At 41.8% G+C, this 11,079-nt stretch overlaps 2 protein-coding genes across 3 annotated transcripts; both read right to left on the bottom strand.

Annotated features, from left to right (window-relative positions):
- Positions 1-443: 443 nt before the first annotated feature.
- tmem11 (transmembrane protein 11) lies at positions 444-4,022 on the bottom strand. Of its 2 annotated transcripts, none has more exons than XM_004573722.4 (2): positions 3,875-4,022; positions 444-1,454 (listed from the first exon to the last, which is right to left on the bottom strand). In XM_004573722.4, the coding sequence occupies exon 2, from the start codon at positions 1,445-1,447 to the stop codon at positions 938-940; it is 510 nt and encodes a 169-aa protein (XP_004573779.1). In that variant the 5' UTR covers positions 1,448-1,454; positions 3,875-4,022; the 3' UTR covers positions 444-937. The 2 variants fall into 2 exon arrangements, with proteins under 2 accessions (XP_004573779.1, XP_004573778.1); XM_004573721.3 differs by lacking the exon at positions 3,875-4,022 and adding an exon at positions 3,395-3,551.
- A 1,000-nt stretch (positions 4,023-5,022) lies between these two features.
- On the bottom strand, positions 5,023-8,964 carry natd1 (protein NATD1). The gene is made up of 3 exons (XM_004573720.5): positions 8,649-8,964; positions 7,563-7,681; positions 5,023-6,715 (listed from the first exon to the last, which is right to left on the bottom strand). The coding sequence occupies exons 1-3, from the start codon at positions 8,746-8,748 to the stop codon at positions 6,599-6,601; spliced, it is 336 nt and encodes a 111-aa protein (XP_004573777.1). The 5' UTR covers positions 8,749-8,964; the 3' UTR covers positions 5,023-6,598.
- Positions 8,965-11,079: the final 2,115 nt, after the last annotated feature.

Consider the following 11,079-nt stretch of genomic DNA (forward strand, 5'->3'; position numbering starts at 1 on the left):
GATTTCCATTGTAGAGGAAACTGCCACAAGCTGTTATATCTGCCAGAGGTGGATGCTTTGATGAATCAAAGGTTTAGGAAACATTTTGATTTATAAATGATTTCCGATATTTTCTTTAAAAAAAAATAAAACTTCAGTTGTTTATTTGTTTTCATTCAAGAGTACAATGACACATTATACTGCCTGAATTTCAATAAAAACAGGAAAAGGTGTTCTAAAATTTTTGACCAGTAGTGTACATAGTGTGCATGGGTTTTTGTTTAAAAAAAAAAAAAAGAAGAAAAAAAAAGATATTGATCCCCATTATTAATATGATAAGACCTTACTTGCACTCGTTCAAATCAAACATGAACAAGACACAATCTCAAAGAAGTTGGATCTACTTGCTCCTTCCCAGACATCGTGTTGAATCCATTTAATGTAAAAAGCAAAATACAGAAAAGTGAGTTTGAAATATCCTAATGTTTAATGAAATGGTGATGTACTGATCAGCAAGAAAGGGGTACAGTAAAACTACGAGGAAAACAGGGAAAGAACTTGGTACACAAAACATGTCTGTCCATTGTCATTCCAATACACCTCTGTCCGGAGGAACTGCTGCCATACCCTTGTGCGCTAACTTGTTGTGTGTCAAGGATGGAGAAAGTGGGGGAGAGGGTGAGAGTGTACTACAGAGATAAGTGTGCAGTTGTTGTCACATAGAAGTAAAGGAAATGTAAAAGGGGAAAAAAAAAACAATTCCTTCTAGTTTTAACTATATCCCTCTGATCAAAGTTCAAAAAAGAGGCACCCACCACACGTGGAGCTGACTGCTGAACTTGATTGTGACTTCTTTTTCCTTACATGGGGGGTGGGTAGGTTCTGTTTTTTTTTTGTTTTTTTTTTTCTCAGTTTTCCTTTTTTTTCTGTTGGTTCTTAAATCCTCTTCAGAGTGCACTCATACCACATAGAGTTCGTAGATCTTCTTGGCGCAATACGCCAGGGCAGCCAGTGCTATCGTATTATGGAGTCTCTTTCTGTGGATGTCATCCCTGCGTACCAATACCACGGGCGTTGAGGAGGTCAGTGTATGCAGGGGCAGCCGCGAGAGTTTTTGGCTGTCATATTCCACCTGGTACTTGCAGCAGGGGTCAAACTGCCACGAAATCCCATAGAGGGCGGCACAGGCCACGCTGAGGGCGCCAGCGGGCAACGCCACATAGCGCAAGTACTCGACAGGCAGCGAAAGTGGCGTCAGGAGGCAAGCAGCACCTGACAACACGGCTGTCTTGTGCAGGCAGTTGCCAACAGTAATCCAACGGGCCGTCTCGTCTCCGATCCGCGTGGGCTCGATAACAATGTATTTATACTGGGCCTCCAGCGCCTGCTCCAGCTCATACTCAAACTGGTCCTGTGCATTCTCCCCATTGTAGATCTCGTGCACGATGTAGCAGTCTGACGCCGCCATCACACCCCTGTGCAGAAACACAGGAACAGGCAGGCAACAGTGAGTGTAAGAACAGATGACCATAAACACACTTTAATTAAGCAAAGACTGTATTTCCCCTTTTCCTGCCTGCTGAAATGTCCACTCTATCACCATCTAACAAACATAAAAGGGAAGGATATTTCTCTAACCAATAACCAGAGGCTCATTCACCCACTTCTAACAGGTGGGTCATATGATTGTTGGGTTTTTCTCTGTATCTACGAAGCGCCTTGAGGCGACTTTTGTTGTGATTTGGCGCTATATAAATAAAATTGAATTGAATTAACACCGTTTTAAGTCGATAACAGGAGTGTAAGCATGGTCATGTCTATACAGCCCGCAACTGTTCTGACTGCTCCATCAAGTATGGTTGATTCATTCAGTGCTTTTCCAGCTCAGTAACTGAATGCATCTTTGCAGGACTAATAATCAGAAGCCTCAATATAAGCACACAAAGGTGGCAGGCAAATTCCTGGAGGGAGATTGCTGAGAGAACATACAGAAAAAACCTTTCGGGACCAATATAATTGCCTTTGAAATCAACTGACCACAGCAAAGGAGGAAAAGAAGTCTCAGAACGTTATTTGTTTCTATCATGGCTGCCTTTGCATCGAAAACTCCAGGACACAACTGCACAGAAGGTGTTGGCAACAGCGTTGGCCACATACATAGGAAACATTGTAAGCTTTACAAAGATTCACTGCAAAACTCTAAATCGGATGTTGGAGTAAGAATGAGAGCAAGACCATGTGGCTAAAAGCAGTCTTATGTGTGGTTACGCTTTTCGAAATTCCACGCAGACAACACAAAATTCACAGACAGCCAATGACATACAACAGCTGAAAACTGGATTCAGCAGACCTGCAGCTAACTAGCACATTTGTACCCAACGCATAAGATGTTGAATGCTATTATCTTTTTCTAGTAATTAATTAGACAGCTGGACAAACTGTTGTCCGAGAAACCGCACTGTTCAGGTTGATGTTTTAGTCGGGACTTTTACACTGACGGCACTAAAGTTTCACCACGTTAAACTGACTAATCCTATAGCAGTTAGATTAGGTTAGGTGTTCGAAATGTTGTGTATAAATAACAAAATGTTTCAATCAAAAGTGTGGACATTTTGTGTGCGTGAAAGTGTTGAATTTATGATTTCAAAAGAAGTTAAAGACCAAAAATCCACCACCCAATCGTTGTAATTAGGGATCATAACATCATAATGGTGTCCAAACAGCACACAGATCTTAACATGTGTATGACCACATTTAAAAACATAGGACTTGGGGAAGCTGCTTTCCATAAAGTCCCAATTAACCAATGCTAAAAGTACCAAATGGTCACAATATAAGGCCTTCTTTTAGACGAACAAACAAACATTAAAACACTAAACACTATGCTTCTCACACCAGAGGTGTGAAGTTTTATGACATATTAAGATACTAGGGAAAATCGACTGAGCCTCACGGAGCAAGGGGAAAGTTGTACTTCAGTTAGGTGCAACAGAAAACTCGCTTGACTGGCAGAAAGTTGGAGGACCGGCCAGCTAAGTTACAGAGCGAGCAGGTCGACCAACGAGGCGGTCAACACTCCGAACCGAGCCAATACCGTGAGGCACATCGACAGTCACATACAGCACTGCTGTTTGCCCCAACGAGCGGCAAAACCAAACTTTTCCCAGTCAATCACTTGCTGTGAAATAATCAAAACATCACATGAGCTGCTCGTTAGCGACAGCTAGCCGTGTGCGTTAGCCCGCTAACATGAGCTAACCCTGGGTTAAAAAAAAATCCAGACTTCTCCCGTTGACATTTAACTCTGAATCCCAAACGAGAAGCACGTTCGGAACCTGACAAGTAGTGTCATCGACCAAACAATACTTCATATTAAAACACGTTCTTTTAATGGCCAAGATGTGGAGTAACTGACCTCTCCCTGCTTACTGGGACACCGCGCCTCCTTCCCAGCGACGCCATGTTGGAGATACAACTGTGATTGCGGTTGACGTAAGACAGCGCCCAGTTTTATGGGTATTGTAGTGTGTAAAAAAAATACAGTTTCTGTTCGACTCACCAGTTGAATTCGAATGCAGACTACTATTCCCATGATGCTGTTCGGACAGAGTACCTGCCTTTACGTATTTTATAATGGTACATAGAAGTTGGGGAGGTCAGAACACATTCTGAAAAGATTTAACAAACTGAATGAAGGTATGTTTATTTAAATTTGGCGAGCCATGAAGTTAGCACAGCCAAACTAAGCAGGAAAAATACCGGCTCCATTTAAATATTTAAACCCATAATAATCCAAACAGACTACATGCATAGTCAGGTCTGTTATAATATATGACACATTGTTCCGTCATCTCGTTTTGTAATAGGATTTATGTGGAGACCTTTGGGTACTCACCCATAATGTGTCCTCGCGTGCTCTGGCTGTGTTCGTGCGCGGTGCCTGTCCGCGTGCTGAAACCTGACGCGCGCTGGCTGTCACAAGTATAATGGCTACGTTCAGGAATGTGAGATGGTTGGGAACAAATGCTGTGCCAGCACGAATCACATCAACCAAGGCTATTGACAGCTGTGGCTTTCCAATGATATTTAAGCCTGGTAATTTTAAGAATTTAGTGAGGAATTGTCTATTCCGATAAGGACTGTAGGCTATTTAAAGGTGCATTTTTATTTATTTTTTTTTAGCTTAAAACACATGTAGACATGTTAAATAAATTAATGGATTTATCAATTTAAAAGAAGTCAAGAGAAAGAAATTAGTTCCAGCCACACATTTTGAGTTATTAGCAAGTACCATGCTTTTTCAGTGTACCAATTACCTTTTTTGAATATATTTTTTAAATTAAATGTATTAGGTCAGTGACACCAACACCACCAGGAATAAACCATCAACTTGAAGCTGTGAAACAGGACTTCTCAAACGTCTGTCTTTTACACAGTCCACGAGTTTTAACTTGTTAGCAATGGAGAGCATTTATATCTAATAACTTCAATTTGCCACTGGATGGCGCCAATACATACATATATACGTACAGATATTTGTCATCAGTAATCTAGAACACGAATCTACTCCATCACTAGCTGTGACGTGTGGGACTGATAAATATATTCAGTGGAGGGTAAAAATTCCACCTTTTCTTTCATTTTAAGTCTTACACTATTACTTTTACACTGTGCATCTACATGTTAGAAGATCAAGTATTTAAAAAAAATACAGCAGTCCTCACTCTGTATTTTGAAACTATTCTGCCACCTCGATTTTCTACATTTACTCTAATTGAATAATAAGCGAAAGCCCATACCATTAACACTCTGGTTTGCCAGTGTAAAAATAGTTTAGCTTAAGTATTGAAGGAGTTTGCATGCTGAAACTATTAACAGCACAAGACGAACTGCATTGTAGATAATTATTATCAGTGTATGACCACCGTAGTGACGACTGCACAGTGGTTATAAAAAGTATATTGTACACAATCACATGTTTTCTCCATAAATAATCACAAATGTTCCTCTGCTCCTGCCAAGGTACATAAAGCATTAGTCATCTGATGTGTGTTTGATTTATTTATGCATTTATTGACAGCAAGTACAGAAAAAAAGTCCAAATCACAAAACAGTGTAATATGGATTGGATTTTGATGCCTCTGTGAGAGCCACTCGCTCAAATGAAACATTTGCTTCCTTCCAAGGAAACACACAAATTTAGACAAAACACATACACAGAATGAAATAGTACCTCGAATACCTTGGCCTATCCTTAGGTGTGTTGCACCCAAAGGGAAGTTTAACAAAAGGGAAATTCCTGCAATTAACTCAAGGTGAGCTCAGCAGAAAGAATCTGCACTGTCCTGCCAGAGTGTGCCGAGTTACCTGAGGTATCTTTTTCTCCTCAACCCTTAAGATTGTCAACAGCAAAACCTCCTGAAGAGTACAAAAAAAACAAGGGGTGGGTGGGGGGGATATTTTACTTTTTAACAGAGATCTTTATCATTTTGATATCAGCTGAGCAGAGTAGCCTTGTGGGCAAGAGGAAATATGGATCAAATAACAAAACAGCCACAGCCACCCAGTGCAATTCCTCAATGACAGGACAATGGGCCGTCTGACACCACATAAATGTGAATGCCCTGAAAAGAACAGTGCCGTTTTTGTTTGCTGGTTCGAACAGAGACATCTATACATACACACACTGATGTGTCACACCACACCAGGACCCCGTTCATCAGCAATGTCTGTAACATTTAATGTACGATGGAAAGAGCAGGAGTTATCTTGAGGCTCAGTCAGACATCGTCACTGTTTTCTACACCTTTGATCGCTCGGTGAATTGATATACGACTGGAATAACTTCATTTTTGTTATGTGGAGGAGGAATGAAAGTAGATGGAGTGATGTTTAAAACAAGGCTCTCTGAGGAGGAATATTGGTCAAATTCAGATTCGGCTTTCCCACTTTGACACTTACAAAACAAATTTATATTTGTGTTGTTGTTTTTAAGCCTTTTTGCATACATAACCTTCTACACTAGCATATCAGTTCTAAGAAACAGAATTTCTAAAAACTTGAGAAGAAGGGGTTAAATTGAATTATTTGCAAAGAATAAGAAAAAAAATGAAAAAGAGAGGTTGCAATTTACATAACACAAAAAAAAGAGTATTTGAGCATCAGTGGAGTCATCAAAGACAAAAACACCAGGGGTGGTCACCTTGTAGTGCTGCTCATGACCAGTGAGTCCAGTTGAGGACAGAAATCTGCAACACACTGTAACATTTGACTCAAATCTGCTCTGTCAGTGTTGGGTCCTGGAAGTTTCTGTCTGAGGTAACAGGCTTCACCTTTGGTTGCTTTGTTTGTACAAGTCGTGATAGGCTGATTCCCCTCCTGCCTGTGGCGAGTGTGTATCCTCATGTTTATGCAGAGAGCTATCAGTCGATCAAACGGTCAACTCACAGGCGTCTATGGTCCGAGATTCAGCTATTTCTCTGGATTCAGTCACTGTTGTGTTTAACCATGCCTAGAAGATCCTTTGTCGCGTGTTCTCCTGTAACTCCAAAGCATGCCGCCACGCAGTATTTCTCTCCTTGGAGTCCATTTTGCCACCTTCCTTCGCTGCCATGCAGGATCATTGATAAATATGTTCAAAGTATTGAGGCTGAGGATTCTCTTTCACGTATTTCTGAATGTACCAGCAGGTCAGGTGAGCTTTCAGGTCCTCTTCCACCACAAAATCCATGGCTGCCTGCAATGACATGGTGCATAACAGCTCACATCAAAATCATCTGGCCTTTCCTAGGACAACAATTTAAGTGGAAACATTTTCGATTCTCAATGTATGGTACACTTTTTTAGCTGCTCATAAATGCAAATATCTAATCAGCTAATCACATGGCAGAACCTCAAAAAGGAATGTAAACATGATCAAGGAAACCTCCTGAAATTCAAACCATGCATGAGAATAGAGGAGAAAGGTTGATTTAAGAGACTTGGAATGTTCCTGGTGTCATATTAGCTGATCTGAGATTTTCAAAAACAAGCTGATCTACAGGGATTTTCCAACACAGCCATATTATGGGTTTACAGAGAATGGCAATAATCGAGAAACTTGCTTGTGAGGAGAATGCACAGACTGTTTTAAGCTGATTAGAAGACAATAGTTACAACTTAGATAACCAGTAATTAAAACTCAAGTATGAAGAAGACCGTCTCTGAATTAAGACCATGTCAAACCTTGAAGGAGAAGCGCTACAGCAGCAGAAGACCCCACTACGTGCCACTCCTATCAGATAAGAACAGGAAACTGACGCTACTATTTGCACAGGCTCACAAAATTGGACAACAGAAGATTAGTAAAACATTGAGTCTTAAGCTCTGATGTGACATTCAGAAGGTAGGGTCAGAATTTAGTGTAAACAATATGAAAGGATAGCTCCACCCTGCTTTACGTCAACAATTCAGCCTGATGGTGGTTTAATGGTGTGGAGGATATTTTCTCGGCACACTTTTGGCACCTTAATACCAACTGAGCATTGCCAGAGCCTACCTTCTTGTTTCGTGAACAAACGCAAAATCTGGGTTTAAAAAATTACTTTGGCAAGGTGTTTGGCGATTCCTCTCCCTCTGTAAGCATCTGGAACTTCGGTGTGCTGCAGGTCCACCGTCTTTTTCCCAACATACTCGTACAGAAGAACCGCACGATCATGGGATCCTAAGAGCAAACACAAATATTATCTCTGGCAGAGGTTGGTCTTCACCTCCACTATTGCAAGGATTTACTAATTATCGGAAAAAACATGACCCCCCCCCCCCCCAAAACAAACAAAGAACAGAACCTGCAGAAGCCTGCCACCCTGCTTGTGCACACTACAAGTTTCATCCCACAATTACTTCAACGTTTCAGCATTTTAAAGCTGACTCTAAGTGCCCCAGTTACATTATTAAGGTGTGGTAGCAGATTTTAATTTGCATGTAGCGCTGCAACATGGCTGCAGGGAAAGACGAGGCACGAGTGGCCAGGTGCAGGCATGCCCTTGTGAAGGAAGGGTCGTGTTGCTGGGTGAAGAAAAGATAAAGATCTCCATTCAGCACAACAATGGCATCCACCATTTTCCTCTTAACAGCTGACCCACAACTGACCAGGACAAACACGACTACTGACACACTTAAAACAGTAATATTAGTGTGTCGTAAAGGATTAATATATATAAAACGAAGAAGACTGTGTAAAACTTTAAAATATGTTTAAAGCACTTGAACTGAACGCTTGAAAGGAAGTAGCACAGCACATTTGGAGGCCTGGCAGATAAAATGCTGACTCTGGAAAGCTGAAATGGTGTTTGAATCTTAATATAACCGTAGGGGAAGGTATTTTGCTACAAATGAGTTTTACTTGGAAGATTAATACTGGAATTTGTGTATTTGGGATTGTGTGCTTTTCAAATTTGCGTGCTTGGTTTGAGGTCTGGAGGCCAAATACTTTGGTCTCGCCGAAAAGAAAGAAAAGTAAAGCACCGGTACTGGTGGTAAAGTCAGAAGACAGGCTCCGTCTATATGTGAGCAGCCATCTGTGTCTGAAATGGCAGCTGTAGGTATCAATAAAGCAGCGACGACGTTAGCAAGAGCGAAAGCTAACACTAGCATCAGCTGGCACGCTAATGTTTACATGTTGAACTCACCATTCAGCCTGATGACAAACTGCCGACGTTTCTTATCGTGTTCCACCCTGATTGGAGAGTTGTTTGCATCAAAGGCATTAGTCTGTGCCGCCTGTGCCATAGTAGCGCCGTTAAAAAGTCACAACAATGACTGCTACGCTACCCTACGGGATTGCTAACCAGAAATGGCTACAAAAGCAAAACACTTCATCCAACGAAATCAGCTGTGAGGTCACGTGACGCGCGGCCAATCGCAGGCGTCGTCTTTAGAGAGGCGAAAACAGAGCGGCTTTGTAAGATAACTCCCCTCGAGATCATAAACTCTAAACGCCTGCTGAGAAACGATAAAACCAACTGTCTGACTCCGAACGCAAACGTTTCACATGCTGCATTCACGTGACGTGGGATCATAAACAATTATGTCCGTTAAAGACCTGTTAAAGTGGGTCTTATAAAAGGAACTTGCTGCTTACACGGGGTTTTTTTTGTACCTTTTCTGCTCATTTTGTATTTTTTTTACAATCCCTGTGAATTATTATATCTTTGCTACTTTATTTCTTTATTATTATTTTAAAATAAAGTTTAAGAGAATTGAAATGTAAGTTTTGTTGTTTAATTCTGGTAGGAATAGGTATAGTATAAAGTCTCTAAATACAATTGCTATAAAATATATTGATTTGTTCATCCGTCAGTTTGAACTGATAAATGATCGGCCCTGTCCCTAACATCTTCATCTGTCACACCAGCCCTCTGCATGTCCTCATTCATGGATGAGGTCTCTGAGGTATTTTCTTTTCCTCCTGCCTGTCAGCCCCATTTTGCACTATCCCTCCTCTGCACATGTCCAAAACAGCTCAGCCTTGCCTCTCTAACTTTGTGTCCAAACCACTCGGCCTGAGCTGTCTCTCTCATATACTCATTTCTAATCCTGTTCATCTTGTCCTTCCGAGTCAGTGCCAACATCTCTAAACCACACATCATAGCTACACTAATACCTTAAATCACCCCTGACACTTGTCCTCACCTACTCCACCTTGGCTTGCACTCTCTTCTTCACATTTCTTATGCACTGTCTATTGCTTTGGATGCCTGGTCACAGGTATTTAAGCTCATCCACCTTCACCACCTCTGCTCCCTCCAGCTTCACTATTACACCTGTCTACCTATCAGTCACACACGCATTCTGTCTTGCTTCTACTGACTTTCATTTCTCTTCCCTCCAGTGCAGAGAAAACAGGTTTGTAAAAGTGTGTCGGAATTGCATATTCAATATCATACACACATATATGTATGATATATGTGATATATGTGATATATATATATCAGAATGTGAGACAGAATGTGAAAAAAAATCCATGAATCCACATGGTAGGATTTGTAAAGAATTTATTCGTAAATTAGGGTGGAAAATAAGTATTTGGTCACCTCAAACAAGGAAAATCTCTGGCTCTCACAGACCTGTAACGTCTTCTGTAAGATGCTTTTCTGTCCCCCACTCGTTACCTGTATGAATGGCACCTGTTTGAACTCATCATCTGTATAAAAGACACCTGTCCACAGCCTCAAACAGTCAGACTCCAAACTCTGCCATGGCCAAGACCAAAGAGCTTTCGAAGGACACCAGGAAAAGTATTGTAGACCTGCACCAGACTGGGAAGAGTGAATCTACAATAGGCAAGCAGCTTGGTGTGAAAAAAATCAACCGTGGGAGCAATCATCAGAAAATGGAAGACATACAAGACCACTGATAATCTCCCTCGATCTGGGGCTCCACGCAAGATCTCATCCCGTGGGGTCAAAATGATCATGAGAACGGTGAGCAAAGATCCCAGAACCACACGGGGGGACCTGGTGAATGACCTGCAGAGAGCTGGGACCAAAGTAACAAAGGTCACCATCAGTAACACACTACAACGGCAGGGAATCAAATCCCGCAGTGCCAGACGTGTTCCGCTGCTGAAGCCAGTGCATGTCCAGGCCCGTCTGAAGTTTGCCAGAGAGCACATGGATGATACAGCAGAGGATTGGGAGAATGTCATGTGGTCAGATGAAACCAAAGTAGAACTTTTTGGTATAAACTCAACTCGTGTTTGGAGGACGAAGAATACTGAGTTGCATCCCAAGAACACCATACCTACTGTGAAGCATGGGGGTGGAAACATCATGCTATGGGGCTGTTTTTCTGCCAAGGGGACAGGACGACTGATCCGTGTTAAGGACAGAATGAATGGGGCCATGTATCGTGAGATTTTGAGCCAAAACCTCCTTCCATCAGTGAGAACCTTGAAGATGAAATGAGGCTGGGTCTTCCAACATGACAATGATCCAAAACACACCACCCGGGCAACAAAGGAGTGGCTCCATAAGAAGCATTTGAAAGTCCTGGAGTGGCCTAGCCAGTCTCCAGACCTCAACCCCATAGAAAATCTGTGGCGGGAGTTGAAAGTCCGTG

The sequence above is a fragment of the Maylandia zebra genome, linkage group LG4 (assembly GCF_041146795.1).
Source record: "Maylandia zebra isolate NMK-2024a linkage group LG4, Mzebra_GT3a, whole genome shotgun sequence".
In the NCBI taxonomy this organism is placed as follows: Eukaryota; Metazoa; Chordata; class Actinopteri; order Cichliformes; family Cichlidae; genus Maylandia; species Maylandia zebra.

Coding starts and splice junctions, on each gene's coding strand:
- natd1 (XM_004573720.5), bottom strand. CDS start 8,748: ATGGCACAGGCGGCACAGACTAATGCCTTTGATGCAAACAACTCTCCA. Junction 7,682..8,648: donor GTTTGTCATCAGGCTGAATG/GTGAGTTCAACA, acceptor GTTTGCTCTTAG/GATCCCATGATCGTGCGGTT. Junction 6,716..7,562: donor TCGCCAAACACCTTGCCAAA/GTAATTTTTTAA, acceptor ATGTCATTGCAG/GCAGCCATGGATTTTGTGGT.
- tmem11 (XM_004573721.3), bottom strand. CDS start 3,441: ATGGCGTCGCTGGGAAGGAGGCGCGGTGTCCCAGTAAGCAGGGAGAG. Junction 1,455..3,394: donor GTCCCAGTAAGCAGGGAGAG/GTCAGTTACTCC, acceptor GTTTCTGCACAG/GGGTGTGATGGCGGCGTCAG.